Source organism: Psittacula echo, assembly GCF_963264785.1.
Source record: "Psittacula echo genome assembly, chromosome: 4".
Lineage (NCBI taxonomy): Eukaryota > Metazoa > Chordata > Aves > Psittaciformes > Psittacidae > Psittacula > Psittacula echo.
Genome location: NC_137738.1, coordinates 72,049,356 through 72,070,945, shown reverse-complemented (window position 1 = coordinate 72,070,945; position 21,590 = coordinate 72,049,356). Strand labels below are relative to the sequence as shown.

General features: G+C 36.8%; 1 protein-coding gene across 1 annotated transcript in view; it reads right to left on the bottom strand.

Moving 5' to 3' along the window:
• The window catches only part of ME1 (malic enzyme 1), a gene marked incomplete at its 5' end in the record, with an annotated part of 173,413 nt that overhangs the window by 80,386 nt on the left and 71,437 nt on the right, over positions 1 to 21,590 (bottom strand). Inside the window, 2 exons of the mRNA XM_080614639.1 lie at positions 20,054 to 20,215; positions 21,388 to 21,463. Of these exons, the coding sequence (XP_080470765.1) occupies positions 20,054 to 20,215; positions 21,388 to 21,463 (238 nt within the window). The remainder of the gene's footprint in view (positions 1 to 20,053; positions 20,216 to 21,387; positions 21,464 to 21,590) is intronic.

Below are 21,590 nucleotides of genomic sequence, written 5' to 3'. Positions count from 1 at the left end.
AGTAGATGTCAGTTTATTTTTAGACACACTTTAAAGTTTAAAAGAAAAAAGTTCTAAATACTCAGGTTTAGCAATGTACTACAGTCAAGCTTTAACAGAAATGAGGCTTTACAAGAATAAAGGGCTTAATTGAGGTTCTGGTACTGGAAATATCATGTAGATCTACTTAGAATTAGCTGTGTAAAATAACAAAGAGTTCTTTGAAGCACCACCTGAGTGTATTAAAACTGTAATGACCTTTCGGGTTTTAAGAAAAAGGCAAGTCGTTTATATCATCTTAGTTGTGCACACTTATAGTAAAGAGATCAGCAAACCATCAAAGTTCAAGCAAGGCTTGAGCTGTGCACCTGGCTCTAATTTAGGTATAAAAACCAAACTAGTGAGAAACAGAAAATTGCACACATAAATTTCATGAGCCGCGAACAAACATGCCGAAATGTTATCTCTTCTCAAGCTTAGCTCTGAGACTTTCTTCGGAACAGATAAATATTTTAATGAACAGCTTCATGGAAATTTGGAGGTGAAGAACTGCAAGACACTGAGCCTTTCCACGCACAAAGATAGCAGCAGACAGCACCCAGAACCTCTTACTGCCACCTAGAAAGTATCTAATTTATGGTAATGCTTCAGAGCAGCAACTCCCCCCACACCATTAAAATGTCAAAGCCCTCCAAGAGTTCTACGCTGGGAAATTATCTGCATTAGAGCCACAGTTATAAAATTAAAGGAGAACTACATTTGTATGTATCATCAGAAGATTTTGGACAAAGACATGCTAGAAATGAAACGCATTTCAGAGTATGAGTGGTCTAACAGGGCACACAGTTACCAAGAAAACCAGTGGAATGCTGCTGCTTTTTCAAAGTTAACATTTTTTTAGATTAATAGACTGTAAACTCTTTCTGTAAACAACTTCTTGTGTCAGTTTTCACAGGTTGGGGAAGGGCTGGTGAGCACAGGGGAATTTCTGTTCTCCAGGAAAGTCAGATATTTCAGATTTCTTTTTTTGGTTTAACAAGATTGAAATTTCACTCCATATGAAACTTTTTCCAACAAAAGAGTTAGCCAGTCAGAAATAACGTCAATGTTTTGGATTTAACTTCAGCTTCTATCAATACTAATTATGCAGTAATCAATCTGTGTTCATTTACATTTTTGGTTTGAAAGCACTCAACATGCTGAATCACAATTTTCTGTCCTGCAAGAACTGCTTACAGCTGGGAAGTGTTTTTTATGGCATTAGGAAGAATGTATACAATTTCGATTTATATTAGACTAGGAATCTTTTTTTGTTATGAGTTATTACTTATTACTTATTATAATATCTATATTATATATATAAAATACAAAAATATATAAATATATAAAAATAATAATAAAAATATTTCATTTAATAATTATTATTATAATTAATTAGTTAATTATTATATAAGTAATAATATATATGATTTATATAATAATATATAATATATAAAATATATATTATATAATATATAATATATTATATATTATATTTTTATTATTTTTATATTATTATTTTATTATATACTATATATTATATATTATATTTATTACGTATATAATATATATGATATATAATATATATCATATATAATAATATATAATATAATAACATAATTATATATTATAATAGAATTAATTAAAAATATAATAATAATTAAAAATAAAAAAAATAAATAATAATAAAATATAATTTTTTTATATATATATAATACTTATTATAATATTAAAATAACTATAAGTTATTGCTTATTTTGAAGTCTGAAATACAGGGTGATGGCCACAAAAAGTGTAACAGATTCTGTGTTCCCAAATGATAACTGAATTTTGGATGTACTGAACACTGCTAATTGGGATTGAGGGTGTAGAATTCCTTGCAAAAATAAATTTCATAATCAGAGAGCTAAAGATTTATTATTTTTAATTTTATTTTCTTTGACCTACACTGGCCCCATGACATACTTAAGAAGAAATCATGGCCCCTCCTATCTAAAGACTAGACCTTTGTCAACACATTTGCAAACTGCAAGGGGGCTCTTGCACCAGTTTAAGGGTCCTTATCCTCTGTCTCTCCCCGAAAGGAGGAGACCTGAACTTTGAGAGTCTCAGCTAACACTCTATCTGGATATCCCCAACAGACAGGTACTGACATACAGAGCATCACCTCTCTTTGCATTTCAATTCACTCCAGAGGTCCTCCATAGGACAAGATGTCACAAAAGATCCCAAAATAGGAAGCCAAGAAATGGGTATCATGATGGGTCATTTTAGGTATAAATAAAGGAGGAAAAAACCCACACATTGGACATGAGTTTGAAAAGTTGAGCCCAACTGTGCTAAGCTTGCCAAACTCACATGGCTGCCAGTATTTGAGAGACAAAGATATTGCATATGAAGACAACAGTCGTACAATAATTAATGTTTTCCAGCCTGTAACATTAAAAACATCAGTGAAAACTGCTCAGTCTGGTCAGACATTCTAGACCTGAAATAGTCAGGAATGTAAAAGATAATGCATTCATAATGTTCTTTTAACATCAATCAGTGCTTGAAAGAAAAAATTTCTGTGGAAAAAAAAATTCATGGCAAAGAATATTATACATTCTTGAGGCAGTTCAAAATATGACTATTTATTAATACTCTGATGAAGCAATGTCCTAATGTAACAGATGTTGCAATATTTCAAATTCTGCTTAAAATAATTTAAGATTGTCCTAAAAAATACAGATAATATATTCTCTTCCATATATGTACAGTGATCCTATAGTTTTGCACAGCTACACTAGATATTTTCGGTTATTTCTCCTTAAAGACAGGCTTGACGTATCCAATCCAACTTGTTCTTTCCTTTCATTAGGTTGTTTATCTGTCCAGGAAGCTTACTCATTTCTTCTGCTCAGGAATTACCAGTTGTAGCTTTGAATACGTAATAAATCCTGCCACTTATATTGTAGTTATTTCCCACGCACGCAGACAGCTTTACCCAGTTGAAAAACTGTCAGCTCCAGAAAACTTTAATTTAACAACAAAATAAAAATCACTCTAATGGCTGGAAAGAATGCTTCATGAAGGAATCTTGTAACATGCTATGCAATTACCACAGCCTGTCCCCAAGCAAGAGACTGCACAAAGCCAGGCTGTGCCAAGGACATTCTGTGGGCTGCTTCTGGTGCATGTATGTGGCACTGAATAAAGGGCCCAGTGTGCGACAGCTGAGGGCAGATGGCAGGCTGCGTGCCGGGCGGGCGCCATCCCTCCAGCCCTCTTGCACAGCACGCTCTGCTTGCATCCCTCCTTTCCTTGTTATGGGTACCAGAAGAGCTCTCGTAGGAAGTTAAACTCATTCCCTTGCATGAGTATGCAAAGCTAAAAGCCATTCAGCCCTAACGTAACATTCACAATTATATATAAATACAGACCTATTTGAGCCAATCAGTAGCAAGGGAGCACCAAGTGCAAAAAGGTGCTGCAGCAAGAAGCAAGATGCACTTTATTTCTCAAGAGGCTCTTGTGCTGTCTGTTCTTCAATTCAAGCAATGTGCTGGTGTTAGTGTCCACGAGGCAGTTTACGGAATCAGGTGCTGGGTGAAAAGCTTAAGGGCTGTTGATGGTACAGGGATGGGGAGTAATGCTGCCTTCTGGTTTGTGTCCGTCAGGCACATTTGAGTCATCCTCTTAGCTTACGTCCAAAATACTGGAAATTCCAAAATAATTTTTAGAAGTCCAAAGTTTAGGTCATGTTTTTTAGGCATCGTTCAAGATTTCTGAGCACTTGAAACTCACAATACTGGCTACAGCTCATCAGTGACGCATATGCTCAAGAAGTTCCTTAAGTTCCTTTCTAGACTGACTTCTTTATTCTCAACAACCTGGAATTCATAGGGACAACTGAACTTGTCTTTTGGATTGGCTCTGAAAATTACAAGTTATACACCGTATAACTATGCTAACTGTATATTTTGCCATACTTTATATTGAATACTAAATTATTTTTTTTTAAAAGACAGTAGCACATCAGATGAATTACATTTTTTTCAGAGCAACTAGGCTTTTGTTCCACCTGCTCATCTTCCTGGTTCACAGTACAAGAGATTCACACAAAAGTGATAAAGCTTTTCCAGCAAGTTTCCATCGCTATTAAAAATGTTTCTTGTGATAAAATTAATTGGAGAATCTAGCAAAAACTGATCTCGAACTTTGTTCTTTATAGCAGTTTGCAATTAGGAAAGACCTGGGAATGGGGCTGAGCACTGAAGCACACCCCAGACTACATCTTTCCTAGCCAACAGATAAGCAAATAATAGTGGTTTTTGCTTGGGATTTAAATGCCATCGAACTTTTTAAAGTAAAACAACTTACATTGATGCTTTTCAACAAGCTTAACTTCTAAAAACAACTAGAAGCAACTACCATAGAAGTGCAATACTGAATCTACAGCACAAGCCATGCGCTGTTCAGAAGAAGAAAAGCAGGCTTTTTCCTTAGGACTGGATTAGATGTTGTCTATGAGAGCACTGTAATTGAATTAAAAACCCATCTTCAAAGCTAACAAGTTAGTTTGTCGATTTTTCAGACCAGAAAATGAAAAACTAAACAGTTTTCAATCATAAACATACAGTTGTGTCAACATCTGTTAACCGTAAGCTAGCTTCAAAACTAAAATCATAAAGTCCTTGTTAGGTTTATAGCATTAGAGTTCTGTTCCTAGTATCAAGCTTGTGTACTACCACAAAATGGATGCATCAGATCCTTCTTAAATCTACACTTAACTTCTCCACCAAGTAGCAGCTGTGCCAAGCAGGTCATTACTGAGTCACTTGATTAAGAGGAGGAAGAGAAAACAATTTCTAATTTTGGAATTCCCTTGATTTATACTAAAGTATAGAAAGATCCATTTTCTGTGTGAGTTGTGCCAACCTGAATATAATGGCATGCTTTGTACAAACAGGGCACTGTCACCATGGGCGGAACGCAGAGGCAGCTGTATTCCAGGAAGGAGCACTAAATGGACACAAGCAACATATCTGCAGTAGCATATTTGAGTGAACATTTCATTTTCTCTTTACTGCAAAACTCCTTAAAAAAGCCTGAATTTACATCTCGTAGCAGATACCTGAAATTTTTGTAGGGACAGCCAGCATTAAACCTCCCTGAAATTTTTATTTTATCCTTATTTATTGCTTGAAGTATTCTATTTCAGATTTAAGTAAAGTTCACCAGAGGTTTTCAAACTCTTCTTCCTTCTCATCATCAGCTGGCTACAACCTGTCTTTTTTGCCACAGACAGAAATATGAGATTGCACATAAATAGCTACAGGTATTATTTTAATGCGGATTTTTTGGTTGTGTTACTAACCTAAAAAAAAAAAAAAACAAAAAACCAAACAACAAAACAAAACCAAATCAAACTTCTCCCAGTTCCTCAGCTTGACAATTATCTTTCAATAAATGAAATAAGACCAAAACCCCCTCATTCTCATGTAGCAAGATAAAGCCAAGAGCGGGTGAAGGATGCCCTGCACTGAGGAAACCCTTAGGAGGAGCCACTTGTCCCAGCCAGCCATGAGAAAATTCCATTCTAGGCAATTCTGACAATCTCTGAAAAGTGCAATTTCCCACAAATAGAATTCAAACAGCCTGCTCCTCTCCCTGTAAATTTCTTTCTCTTCCTTATCTTCCTTAGACATAACACATTAGTCCCACTGAACATTCAGCAACAAAAGATCATCACCACAACGCCTAAGGTGGTACTGCTGCAGTAATTCAGGCTAGCATGCATTCACTCCCAGAACTGTATCTAGCAGAGTTAGTAAAAAGATCAGAGAGACCTAATTCTTTGTGTATTTTAAGAAGAATAAACAGTAAAATAAATACTCTGCATTATGTTTAACAGTCTCAGAGAACTCTCCTGATGTTAACATCTGTCTGCAGGGACAGGAATGATGCCAATTCCACAAATGCCTGTAATTTGAGTTGAAACTTGGAAGACGCTCAGAACCAAGGTTTGAGATCAACATTTCATCAGACAAAATTTTAGGATGCATAACTCTTTTATACAGTAAAACTGAAAACAAATGGTTTTCTGCATGCCAGTGGCATTTCTTGAAAAACTTAATTATTTGCCTATTGAGAAAACATTAGTCCTGAAAAATCCGTCAACATTTAAGACTTCAGCAGATTATGCTGCATATAATCACTAATATTTTAACACACAAATAATAGTCAGAAAGCAAAACAATCTGAGAAGTCTCTTGTATTTTATTCACATAATTTTTCAGACCACCTAACAAGAAATCTCCTAAATCCCCTGACATCTATTTTCTATAAAAGCTTTAATGAGGGTCCAGCAGTAAGTGCTTATGATAAATCAGAGAAGGTGGCCAAACAATAATAGTTAAGAAGGGCCAAAACAGTAACCACAGTAGCCTTCATAGTACCCTGAACCCAAGTCTAGCCTTGGTGAAACTTTTTACAGAAGCTGAAGATATTTTTCTTTTCTATTTTTCTTGCGAAGTTATCAGGAGTGTAGCTACCTTAAGAAATTATCTTCTTCAGCTTAATCAAGAGAATATTACAAGATACAGCTGCTTGATGTGGTTCAAACACTGAATACATCAAACTTCCCTACACCATTTTTGTGAAGCAACAAGCATACATCACTCCTTTTATTTTCACCCACTGATGTTTCCAAATTTATTTTTTAATACAGGCAGCTGAAATGTCCGAACGCAAGGAGTCATCAAGCTTTTGAAACCAGAAAAATAATGGAAGAAAAAAAAAATCAAATCACAAACCACCACTAACCAAAGTGAATCAGAGAAGCACAAAGCCTTATTCTTTTAAAGGCCTCGGTAATGTTCTGCTATTAAGTAATAACATTCAGAAAAATGCCATCTTAATAATTTTCCTTCGTTTGGTAAATGACAAAGTAAAAAAAAAAAAGTCTTAAAAGATCTCTTTTTCATTCCTTTTTAATAGTCTATTAATAAAAAGGATTTTGCTAATACTGTATCAGGTCACATATTTTGGCAGCACATAGTGTGTCTTGTATCCACCACATAGTTAATTGAATAGACTTTTAACATGCCAACAGATACACCATTTACAAAACTGAAAATCTTGTTCTGTTATCAGTACATTTCATTTCTATATTAAGAGTTCTGATATTTTGGTTTGAGTTTTTTCTTCTATTCACATGCAACTATAAATCTCCATCACTTGTTGCAACCTCTTCTCAGTTCTGTTAAACTTTCAATTATTCCCATAGGCTACTCCCACATGGTCCTTTGCAAAATATCTTTGCCCCATCATCCTTGTCTTCTGTGCTGACACTCAGCCCTCTACTTTACTAGAGCCAAATGTGTTGGGCCTCTTCCTACACAAACAAGTCACATCAACAATGTACTATTGACTGACTGACAATTATCAAAGTCTATTGATATTTCTTCAGCTCTGGCATCTCAGCTGTTTACTAGAAACCTGTCCTAGCACTAGAAGAAAAAAGCAAAAAGCAGTTCTGTGCACAAAATACTAGTGCAAGCCCATCAGTCAACAGATGACACATTTTATCCCAGACATTAGGCTGACTTCCACGGAGTGAAAAATGATGCATCTTATCCCACCTTTTGTGATAATAGCTATATTTATGGCTCACTCACTCTCTTGTCTTCTCTATTGCCTGTTAGATTGCTGAGGAGGCATATAGCTAGCAGTTAATATTTCAGAAAGACTGGAAGCCAACTAAAGCAAACACTACCTGTTGCTGCCTTCTGAGTATGAAGAATTGGAAACGTCTAATGTATCTTGAAATAAAGTCTGCCATCAGTTTGGTCTATGGATACTCATGCATGCTATCCAAAGTAAGCATTTCCAGATATTCATTTCTGCCCTCTTTTATAGATTCCTTTACACTGAAAAGTGAAGTAAGAAATTAAATGGACTGACAGAACTGCAGGTAACATAAGCACACAGCTCGTTCTTCCTAATGTCAGCTGAAATGGAGGCTTAAATCCCATGTCACCATGTACATTCTTTCTGCTAAAACCCTCCCCTCTTCCATTTCTCAAAGCTTAAAATCATTGTAAATATGTTGTTCGGTAAATGTGAACATCTGAAGAACCACCTGGCTTTGCCACATTTTCCATTGTCTCAGGGTTTATTTATTTATCTATGTAATTTTAAAAAGACTGTAAGAGTTTCTGCTACTGAAAGGAAATGTAAATCAAGGTATTTTCCATCCTCCTATTAGGGCTAAAAGGAGACAACCATTGTAACAGTAGTAATGTAAACAGAGAATCTCTTTTCTCCTATTAGAGAATAAAGCCCATTATAAGTGAACGCAGCATTAAACAAAATGCTGATAGTGCACATATTATGAAACTGAGAAAAACATTTTAAAATAATAAATGTTTAAAAGCCAAGCCCGTTTATATTTGATTTTTATTGGTAAAACTGCTGGTACTCATAGCTGCTGAGCTATGACTAAGAAATATGAGAAAAGCATCTAAATGAAAAAAAGGGAGGTGATGTAATGCTTTCCCCTAGGAATACGATGGCAAAGAATAGCAAACAGTATTCTACATTTGCAAATAAGTCAAAACAGTTAATGGCTCAAAATATGGTGGGAAATGTGTTCCCCTCTGTATGCAATTATTTCATAAATGAGGAAGGCAATGTTTGATATCTCAGCTCTCAATATGTGATTACTAGAATGCACCCCTTGGGAAGCAAGAGCCGTTTATCCAGTCTTCTATCGAAGGTTTAATACAACCAAGGAAATAAAAGGCAGAAGATACAGGAGAAACAGTAATTAAAAATAATAAATTGCAGAAGACTATGAACAAAGTAGAAGACAAACTGAAATATTCTTCAAAGCAGTCTTTAAAACACAAACACACTGGAAAACTCAGTATCTTGAGTAAATCTGGACTTTCAAGTTCTGGAACCCAATCTCACCATGTTGCCCTTCAGGCAAGGGGTTTAGGACATTGTCGTGGTTTAAGCCCAGGCCGTAAATTAGAACCACGCAGTTTCTACTCGCCCCCCCGAGGGATGGGGAGGAGAATCGAAAGAATGTAACTCCCATGGGTTCAGATAAAAACAGTCCAGTAACTAAGGTATAACACAAATCACTACTGCTGCCATCAATAATAATAACGATAAGAGAAATAACAAGGAAGAGAATACAACCGCTCACCGACCGATACCTCACCCCCAACCCTGCAGTGATCTAGCCCTTCCGGGAACTCTCAGTTCTACATCCCCTGGCATGACGTGCTGTGGTATGGAATACCTCTTTTGCTAGTTTGGGTCAGGTGTCCTGTCTCTGCTTCCTCCCGGCTTCCCCTCCTCCCTGGCAGAGCATGAGACTCACAAAGTCCTTGGTCAGGCTAAACATCAGTGTTATCAGCTCTGTTCCCAGGCTGAAAGTCAAAAACACAGCACTGCACCAGCTACTAAGACGGAGAAAAAAAATGACTGCTGCTGCTGAACCCAGGACAGACATGGAGGGTAAAAAGCTTCCTGACTAATGTTGTATGCAGTGTTGAGGATATACTTAGAAGCATAAATTCGGAAATTTATTAGTTGAGTATTCACTGAAAATGTAACTTTGGTTCTTAGATTTTTATTTGCAGAAGTGAATTCTGAAATATAGCGACATCCACTATTAAAACCAATGAAAATAACTGTATAGAACACACCATCAGCAATTAGTTTATGATTTCTTGCAAGAAAATCATGATGAAAGAGGTCTCCTTGAATGTTACTGAATTGTGTTTTTAAGGCTACCTGACAGATAACAATGACTATTAAAATCAGTTTCCTTGGTATTTGCTCAAAGCTGAGGTCCACCTCAGAAGGACTTCGAGCACTTAGTGGCTCAAGAAGAAAAGTCAACAGTGACAAATGAGCTGTTTTCCATTTGTAAGACTAAAGAGAGAAACTGTTTTGTCAGTAAGCTTTATGCCCTTTTCTTGCTTTTCTTTCTTGTAGTTATTATCTGTTACTCTTCATGAGCACTGCTTGATGCATCTTGTCAGTGAGCATGCTTACACACATCACATTGCATATATTTGGGGAAAAAAGTCTGTGATGATTATAGCTCTCAGAATAGATCTGAACAGAAGGTAAAGAAACATATGGAGAAAAAAAACAGACAAAAGTCAGATGCAAGCTACCATGCAAACTGGCACATTTAACAACATTAAAACAGGAAAGTGGTTTCCAAATAAAACACAGTATTCTGAAACACAGAATATTCTGTGCAATAAAGACCTCTCTATTCAGTAACAATTTACCATCTTTGTTGATGACAGGGCCCCACAAAAACATGGAATTTTGTAACAGCCCAGAAATATTAATTCTATGCATGATGTCATGGACATATCTACACACAAACACTTCCACAGAAATAAATGCAAAGTCTAAATATGCACCTATGGTTAGATTGAGATGGGAGTAAGTAGAATTTACTGTCTTCACTGAAAAATAAATACTGTAGAATTCTGTATTACTTCATTCCTCCTCTCATCATGTTACAAACAGCAAAGCAAGTTACTCAAGGAATACTACCTAATTTTTTGTGATGGAATATAATGAGACCAAATAAAGAATTTTGACTGAGGCTTGATTAAAGACACCTTTGGAAACTGGAACTGAGGGAACATTCTGATATTTTTATGGATATTTGCATGTATGTTTTTTTTTTCTGTTACTTCAGTTGAGAACAAATCATGTATTTTGAAATACAAAATTTCCATATAAAATCTGTGTGAAAATTGTCATTGTTATTAAACATTTTGATGCTCCTACTTCCTCACTATAGTAACCTGTTTGTAAGGCTCCGTGCCAGTTCACGCATCAGAGAGTGTACCTCACTAGCTCGGCAACATGGGGGCCACGAAGCTTCATAGGAAACATAATCAGGCAGAAACTCACAATCCACAGAGGAAAAATACTGAGGCATAAGCCATACAAAGAAAATGTTGGAATCAGCTTTAGGTTTTAAATGACAATATCCCTCCACTAAATATATAAAGTAAAACCCCAAACTAGTCTATCATCCTGTTTATCAGTGGGTTTAGAACATCCCACAGATGTGAATACTTGGAATACAGGAGGTTTGGGCTGAAGTTTGGAGTGGATTGTTGTCCTGGGTTCAGCAGCAGCAGTCAGTTTTTCTCCTTCTTAGTAGCTGGTGCAGTGCTGTGGTTTTCACTTTCGGCCTGGGAATAATACTGATAAAGCCGATGTTTTCAGTTGCTGGTCAGAATGTTTACCCTGACCAAGGACTTTGTGAGTCTCATGCTCTGCCAGGGAGGAGAAGAAGCCAGGAGGAAGCAGAGACAGGACACCTGACCCAAACTAGCCGAAGAGGTATTCCATACCACAGCACGTCATGCCGGGGGATGTAACTGGGAGCTACCCAGAAGGGCACGTCCTCTTCTCTGTCGGGCTCTTTTTCCGGTGGGCGGTATCGTATTCTCTTCCCTTGTTATTTCTCTTATCATTATTATTATTGGTGGCAGCAGTAGTGATTTGTGTTATACCTTAGTTACTGGACTGTTTTTCTCTCAACCCGTGGGAGTTACATTCTCCTCCCCATCCCTCTGGGGGGGGGGGGGGGTGTAGAAAGTGCGTGGTTCTAATTTACGGCCTGGACTTAAACCACGACAATTGTAACAGAGGAAACATATTACTCTATGGAAAAATAAAATGAAGTTTATCATATCACATGAAGTACTCGCCTCATGTTTACAACAAACAGAAAACTATTCAGGCTATGAAAATACTGAGATAAAACCAGCAGTGATAACATATGGCTTAAAAAGGACAAGAAACTTCAATATGCATGAAGAAAATGCAAAGATGATGCTATATATAAAAGTCCAAAGAAGACCTGAGGAGATGTTAGCATTCACTAATGATATGCTTCTGATGTATGTGCAACAGATAAAGCACTAATATCTAGCTAAAATGCCTCTGTAATAATAAAAATCAAATAAAAATTCCTCTGCAATAATAAAAATGCCACTCCATTAAAATATTTAAATACAATACAGGTGTTTTCCTTCAGTTTTTCACAAAGTACATTTCCAGTACGTATACTTCATGACTGCATGATTAACTACATCCTTCACTGAATATGCCACCTAAAAACTATTACCCAGAATCTGAAGCAATTTTGGCAGCAATTGAACTTTTAAATTAAAAAGCAGATGCTTCATGATAGATAAATAGTCACCATATGACACCAATTTTAAAATCACTATTTTCAATAGCATGCATAGAAACCTGTGCAGATTATCCTCTCATTCTGACAAAATTTAACAGTTTTGATCAATATTTCCTTCTAAGAGTACATTTGGCTTGTAAAGCTATCGCTTTACATATACAATATACCACAAGATCACATACATAAACCCTTACTTTTCAATTAATTTCAAGTTTCCCTTGCAACAATCTTATTTACTATGATTTCTTGTCTGTTGCCTAAAGCCTGTGATTTCATTTTCTCTTCCTCATCTGTTTTATTACTTTCTGTGTGCTCTACTGACAGTCTTACCTGGTGAGCTTACGAGACTCAATACATGAGAAATAGAAAGCTAGGAATTTGCAGAACAGACTAACAAAAAGAAATATTTTGGGCCAGAAAAAGCAAACTACAACTTAGTCAAAAGACTGAGTTTGACATGTGTCAATAACAAATCAGCAGCATACTGCAGAAACGTATTCAAATGGTAAATCTAGATTTGTTATTACACTTACAAATTCTTGATGCATCTGAGTTAAAATGCTGAATCAAAACAACTTTTGAAACTTTCAAGTTGTGAATGTATTACCAGACATACTGTAACTCTTCACTAAGAGCATTAAAGACTAACAAAAAGAAAGCTCTCAAAAAAATTACTGAAAAACATCAGCTGACCACATACTTGTGGTCCATTCAAGCACATCACCCAACAGTCCCTGCACTGAGGGGAAACAGTGGCTCCTGTAAGTACCATCCCTTTCCCAATACATTCTTTGGGTCTGCAAGTGTAATATGAATGCTGGCACAGTCTGAGTTGTCCCTGCTGTTTAAATAAAGCATATTTAGGAGTGAATGGACTATGCCATATTTATTTTAGTGGTGGAATCTTCTGAAACACAACAGAAAGATTACCCTACCCTCCCCCCCTGCCATTTTAGAAGATGCATCTATTAAACCAGATTGTACTTGCCCATTCCCTCCTCTAATACATATTCAGTCCACTCCAAATAACTGAATAGCTTTAAAAGGAGACTACAAATTCCCACAAATAAAAAAACAATGTGGGTTTTTCTTCTACACAGTGGGCTAGACAGAACTGCAATTCAGAAATGATTTTACTTTTCAGTTCTTCTGAATATGGAAAAAAGAAAATATGACTCATGACATTGACTCTAGGAAAAGTAATACCCTACCACAATATTTTCTTGCCAACTGGAAGCATAGAAAGTGGAGGAAAAAGGAATATTCATGTATTTTCTCCTTTGTTCAAGTGCTGGCAGCATGCTACCAGGAAGAATCTAGGAGCAAGATCTATGGGGGAAAAAAATTCGGCTTGTAAAATAAAACTTACTTGGTAAAGAAGAAGGCAATTATCTCCTACCAGAACAGCACAGACAGGCAGTAGCCAAATGACAGGAAAAAAAAAATTCTAAGATTTACTCCAGCAACAGTCTTGCAAATTTTCATGCCTGAAATTCAGCACCATTGGGCCGTATCATTACCTTCAAGCACCTTCCCTGGCCTGACTGCTTTGTGGAACATGGAAAAAAGCCTCTCTTTGTCAATGAGGTTCATTTGGTCAGTGGCATTTTAATATAGCTAAATGAAAAGCTGTCTATCTAGAAACCTCCTATTTTGATTACTCATAGTCTCATTTGTATTTCAGAAATACTCAAAACTAACAGAGAATGCACTGGAGAATGCAACCTAGAAATCAGATTCCCATAAATGCACTACATAAAAAAATAGATCCTTTTTATATTGACAGGAATCATCTCTACTCATAGAATTCAGGAAATGCTACTACTATTCTATGGTAAAACTATTACTGAAATGCTGTCTCTACTTCTAACAACCATCATGCAAGAGCAAGGCAAAATTACCTCATTAAAAAGAGTATAACCATTCCATAATACATTTACTCCATTAAAAGATGGTGTAAAACTGCACTCACCTACATATGAATGACAATTGTGACTCTCTTTTATTTACAAATCCCTAAAGCTTTACACAATTTATATGATTTGCTTGATATGTTTACATCTTTAGATTGTTAAGATATGAAACCGTAGGTTTCTTCTATACCAGCTTTTGTCTGTCTAGGTTTCTATATTGGTTGGAATATGAATAATAAAAGCAGGTTTGTTTCTTTTTTCTCAACAGTTTCCATTTGCACATTCATAGGTAGGTATTTTTCAAGCACATGAATCTTGAAAGGCTGGTACCAGTTCTCATGACAACTGGAAGTAACTTTGGGAAATGCAGAAAGCTAACTAGTGCAAGTTGAAGAGCTGAACTTGAATTTGCACCTCAACTTTTGTGGAGTCAGTCTTCCACCCTGGATGCCCGTCATTCCTCCAGAGGAATTAGAACTGCCACCCCAGTCACACTCATTGACCTATTTAGGGCAACTGTGGTGACTGTCACATTCCTGCATTTAAATTTTTGTATTAAGTGAAGGCAGAAAAATATTCCAAAGCAAATGTGCAGGGAATAAATTGAAATAGTAGCGTACAAAGCCCCTGAAATGTGTCAGATGAAGGAGTAGCTGCTCTAGCAGCTGCCCCACGTTATCTCTTGCGCACTGTTCAGTACTTAAATGTCTGCATTTGACAGTTATACGAATAAAAAGAATGGTATCAGATACACACTTCCAAAAAGTGAACTGAACAGCATGATCCAGCTGTACATTAATAGCATATATATATATGACTAGCCAGCTATTTAACTATGCCTTCTTAGGGCAAAAGAATGTCTGGCTTGTCCAGCTTCATTGAAGCCTTACGGCTGCAGCTGGAATGAGTTCTGCCACCTTAGCAACCCCAATGGCTGGAGTATGGCTACTGTCTGGGCACTCAGAGCACCAAGATGCCTTCTGCTAGAAACTGCCTGTGTAAGAACTTCTTTCAATACCAGCTGTCTTGGCTTTTCAGTGTTGTGTAAAAGTACTATTTCAAAGAGCTGAATGCTTTCTACCTGAGGTGTAATTTATGGTAAATGGTTTATGTTCAAATGCTAACACACAATCTTTCCAAAGCCCCCACAACTGGCCATTGCCAGTATCGAATTTACACATGCCATCAGTCCAGGACTGCTTTGACAGCCTGTCATGGTTTAAGCACAGCCCTGAACTTGTCAGAGCTTCTCTTGTAAGGTACCAAATAAACACACTTCTCATGCCTCTGTTAAGCATCCATTATTAGATTAAGATCTTTATGGTCAGCAGAAACCCCTTCACCACTGGTTTGACTTCTATATAATACAGGCCATCAGTCTTCCTAGATTTCATTCCTGCTCTGGCTCGGTCATAGCACTTCAATTAAACCATGTCTCATCTGTACCTCTTGGACACTAAAAACATTGATTCCAACTCATTGATAAAGATATAAAATAGTGCAGAGCTGAAAAGCAGCCCTGAAATACCATAAAACCACAGCTATATATGTGTTAAATTGCATTTTTTTTCTAATAACACAGGAGACCTGCTTTGGTTTTTTTCATTGGTCCAGTTTCTTAAAAGGAACAGTATAAATTCAATGAAGGTAAAAAGTAAGAGTCAACAAAAAATCTGTAAACTGACTTTAACATTAGACTAAATTTGCTTTTAATCAGCTCATGCTAATTAGGAATAGTTACTTTACTCTCAATTCTTAATCACTTTCTGATTTTACCCAATTCTTCATCTAAGTTTAAGCAACCAGGACCATTATATTTTAAATAGGAACCTTAACTTTCCAGTCTTAATCCAGTCTTCCAGAACTTCTCAATTCATCTCAGATATAAATAAAACAGCACTCCCTCCCCACCCTCCTCAGCATGGTCCAGAAAGTGTTTAGCAGAGCTTTTTTGAAAAGAAGTGGCCAAAGCATTATTTGGACATTCTGATTTGAGGATTTTGATTATTTTTAAAAGATTTTAACATATTCATCTGTTGTTAATAAAATGGAAAATATGACTTCTCACCAAGATAGATAAAACTGAAATATTCACCATATTTATACTGACAATCTAATACTTCCACAAGTACAACCATTAAGGTAAAGCATCAGGAGCAACAGAAAATCTCATTATTACTGTTCATAATTAATAAAGATTAAGTTTCCTTTCTTTACTGTCTTTTTTTTATTGCCTATAAGCCCAGGCTTTTAACTTGGTTTATATTATTGGGTTTTGCTGTTAGTTTGTCGGGTTTTTTTAACCACCAATTTTCACGCCCCTGTAAGCCAGGCTGATCTTTAACCAACAGGCTTGCCTCGACATCGTTTATTTTGCAAATGTATAGGAACATGTTTTAAATAGAAAAGAATCATTCATATTTTTATGTTTAAATGTTTTCCCTTGATTCAGCTTTATTATTTCTACCACCCTTAATCCATTCCACTTACAGTGCTTGAGTAGGTGCGTTTCAGGCAAGTCTTCATTAAGTTGTAACTGCTTGTACTTTGATAACCATTCCTGTTTCTTCTGCAGTCTGTTTCTTTAACCATTTCAAGGTGATTAACATATACCTCTGTAACAGTAGATTAATGCCCAGAATCCAGAGGTCACATCACCTCAGGATTTCCAACAATACAGAGACTAGTGCCTGAGTGTCCTTTACTTAGATTGAAATCCCACCTGAGAAGCACTATCCTCACACCTGAAAAATTCACAGCTACTGGGTAAGGCACAACTTTCAGTGAGACTGTCACAGTAAATAGCTAACAGTACTCCAAATAATGTTTTAAATGCTTTGGATAAAATGTCCTGTCAGCAATTACTTGCCTCCAATTTGGCAAAGACTTAACAAAACAGGCATATTATTTTTGGCAGTGGTCAAAACCACTTCTTTTGGACACTCAGTCCCACACTGATTACATGGAGTAATTTACTAGTTTGTCCACACAAGTCTTTCTTCTAGGTCAATTTTTATGCATAAATAAGCAGTTTCCATTTCTCTTGCATAATTATCTAGGAAATCATATAAACATGCTTTCTCTACTTCTCCTCTTTTCCCTTGGTTTTATGAGTAGCAGGATAATACTCCAGCTAAAAATGCCTCTGCTAAAACTAATACTAATAAGGCTTTTAGTAATCATCAGAAATCGAATTAGTTGCTCCTCAGTTACTGTTTTGGGGCTGGTATACAACAAAGCAACACAGGATGAGAATTTGTGAAGGGCTGGTTGGGGTTTTTTCAATCTGCTTTAGAGTGAGATTTAATCTTTCTGGAGAATTTGCAGGTTGAGCACAACTACATTATAGCTGCCAAAATTACATATTTTAAAACTTATTTTAATGCAGTGAGGCCCCCATAGAATGAGAGAAGGAACTAATCTAAATGGGAAACATCTGCACATTTCAAAGAACATGTTCAGCATAATTATTATTTATATATGCTCAAGTTATGAGAGCCATTTCTATTGTGTCTTATTATGGAAAATCTTGGCTAGAGTATGAAAATATAGCATAAAAATACAGCGATTTGCCCAAGTTTAGATATTAAGATAAGGAATTGCAGTACAATTTCACAGCAGCTTGACTAATATGATCTGCTTAGCCAGCAAAATGTGATCGCTTTTTGGTCATTTCAGTTGTCTGCAGTGGCTCACCAACTGTTTACACGAATACCAGCACTAGGGAGAGAACAGGGATGTGCTGGCTGGTAAGAAGGAAGGTGTTAGAGGGAAGAAAGTCAGGGAGCTGGTGCCTCAGGATCTGTGACTGACTGAAGTAGCCAGAGAACTACACTCGTGCTCCCATTAACAAATATCAGGCCCATGCATCTCTTCAGTCAAGGGGTACAGCAATGAAGTCTCAGCTGTTCATATACCAACAGCAAAATTCAGAGGTCTCAATCCCAGTTACAGGTGTTGCATAAAAGCTTAAATGTCCAAGCAACAAGTCCCCACTGGAAAAAGCCACCAAATACCTACATTCTGAAGTGTAGTCTAGCACAACCCTGAAAGAGCAATTGCGTTGCCTCTAGAGCTGACCATAACCTAACCATGATTCACAGCCTTGACTTCTCTCACGCTGCCGACTTTTCTTCATCCTGCAAAACCCCAGATGAGCATACATGGCACTGATCCATACACTAAAGATTAATTCCCTGCATCTGCTACAGCACTGGGGAAAAAAACCCAAACCAAAACCAAAATCAAAAATAACTCTTTACTCAACCTCCCATTCATTCAAACTTCAGGTCTCTTGTATCGATAGATTTAGCTGGCGATTTTAGAACACTGAGCAGCAAGTGCATGTCTGAGCTTGGTACACACCTGGGCAGGAGTGAAAAGCACCCCAGAGGAACCAGTCCTGTTCTACACTGCTAAACACTGTGCTGGCTGGGGACTGAAACTGGCTCAACCTCTAATTACACTGTATGACCAAACTATAACACTTCATAATATGATCCCAAAATAAGAAGCCATATTCCAAAGTGAAATAACAAAAGAACGTTAATATTTCAGAATATTAATGAGCCCCCAGCTCACTTAAGTTTTATACACCTTGTAATACTTTAGGCTTGCCATTCTTTCACATGCATTGAACTCATTGTTTATTCACAAGAATAGTGACATAAAAGTTGAGCTACTGGTATGGGTAAGCTTGTTTTGCTATTTGTGTGTGTATATATGTATATGTTCAATATCTTTAAAGAAAACAATGCGCTATGAAAAAATAGAAATTACAATGAAACTCAAGCGTAAAAGCATAATGTAAAGCCTGCTGCAGTATCAGAAGTAGCTGAAGCAATTAGCTGCCTAGAAAAATTCAATAATAGATTAGATAACAGGCCCGGCTGCCCAAACCAAACCAAGAATAAAAACATTTTATAGCTAATGAGACTCGTATGTGATTTAATACACTTGTATGTGATGTGCTACAGTGGTCAGATACATCTCTCAAGTAAGTCTATCCACTTCAGAAGAGAGCTCTTGGGGGACAGAGAGCGAAGGTAGCAGGCTACATGGTGCATTGTCTAAAATTATCTCAGTGGGGCAGGGTGGAGGTGAGTGTATAAAGCTGAAGATGCACACACCCAGCCCAACAATCTAGAAGTCCCAGCTAAATTTACTGGCACAGAAATGCTTTATTTAGCTACAATACTCATACATCTCATGCATTTATCATGCATAAAGTTTACCACTTTATAATGCATCACTTATAGTATTTGTTTACTTCTGCTACAGCATAATGATATTGCTGGTGATATTTCATTTGACATCGTTCAGAAGGTAAAGTCCACTTACTAGAAGCACTAGGACCTCATCTGGGGGAAATTAATAGCATTACAGTGCTTTCTATAGCTAAAGTATATGTACAGCTGAAGTACGCAGACGTGCATTCCCAGCACAGACCAGGCTGTAGCTTCAAGCTGTTAACTAAAACAAGGGACAAAATCAGAACTCGCATCTGAAATCACTGCAGAGGAATTCTGCAGCAGAAGTTGAGAGAGAATGCTGCCTTAAATTGTATGTACTTTTAACTCTATCATTCCCCTCTTGAGATCTAATTTCTTATACCACTTTTTAACATGTACAATCTATGCAGCACATTTTTACAGACAACAGTGTCCTGAACTACTTGAGTCTTGTAGAACAGTCTACACTGTGCATTAGGATGAGTATATGTACACTGTGCATTAGAGTGAGACTTTTTCCATAGGTAAAAGGACTACTTAGTTTGCACATAATCAAAGCCAGTATAGAAAAGAAAAACAACTTTTCACAATTAAATTTTCATATAGTTCCCTTCAAACAGCTGATACTCACTAGACCTCAGAAAAGGATTTACCTTATTATCTGTTCCCACATCCAACATCACTGGTAGACACTCATAAGGTTTTACTCCTCCGCATGCCGTATAAAGTGCCAGTTTACCAACTGGAATGCCCATTCCATAACAGCCAAGGTCTCCAAGACCAAGAATACGTTCTCCATCTGTCACCACAATAGCCTGGAGGTAAGAATAAAAGCACTGTAAAAATCAGTTATTTCCTTGTATGTATTATGTATTCCATTATCTTCTTACCAATTTTTTTCATTTTCATGTATGAATTCTAACAGGTAAAACCAAATCAATATTACAAAAAAAGCCCAGCACTCGTTTATTGTATTTCACTGTGGTTTTGTTCCACTATTTTAGACTCTTGCTTCACTATAAATGGGACTTTTGTATAAAACTTTCAAAAATACACGAAAACTGGCATTGTTCCCTCTTACATTTTTCTGTCAGCGGTATGAAAACAGAAAAAGAAGGGAAAGGAAGTTATCCACAAAAAAACAAGAGCCCCAGACTCCTGGATTTTGTCATGGCTGTTTTCAGCAGAATCAGAACCAGGCACTCCTGCTGTCCTTTGACAGGATGTCTACAGCCACCTGGTTATTACCCTTCTAAGATGTATTTCTTCCCTTGAACAAATAACGCACCATCGTATACATGAGAAAGTTTGTGTTTTCATTGACAGAAATACAGTAACTCAGTAAACCCCGCAAAACTGTATGAGCTAGAAACGAAAATTTTTAACAGTAAAGGACAGAAGTGCTAAGTATGGCAAGCAGCTGACAACACAACAGTTTTAATTCCCACACTCTGTGACAAGCCATTTTAGTTGGAAATTTAATAAGTTTCTGAGATAGAGCTCATCAGGTATTATATGCGGAGAACTATGAACCCAAACACTGGACTGGGTTACCAGAAGACCTTGTGGAGTCTCTGCCCTTGGAGATACTCAAAACCCACAGGCTGGACGCAGCCCTGAGCAACCTGCCCTGGCCGACTCTGCTTGAGCAGAAGGATGGACTGGATGATCTCTAGAGGTGCCTTCCTACCTCAACCACTCTGTGACACCCTGAAATTCAGAAAAAGCATTCAGGTTTGTTTGGGGCCTTTTTAGGCATAATATTTAATGTGATTGACCAATTAATCAATAGAGGATGCCTACAGCTGACCAAGTAAGGCTTTTAAAAATCCTCAAAGTTTGGCTGTAACAGCATTGTTTCTATTTCAAAAAATGAGCTAAGAAATCACTGAAATCTAACTGATAAAAGCTTATAAAAATATCTTAACCAAGTCAAGTTGGGTACAAAACAGTGTTAGCTTTGTCACACAACTAAAACTGAACTTACCTTGATGATGTTTTCTGGCCAGGATTCAAGCATTGGAGCAATGTGTCCCCGGTCATGGATGGTAATAAAAAGACCTCTGAAAATTAAAAAAAACAACACCACCTTCTTATATAAACAGGCAATTAAATACTTCAGTATAAATCTATTAAATAATAAATTATCTCTATGGAAATGTGTTTCCAAAATACACAGATTCAGTTCAA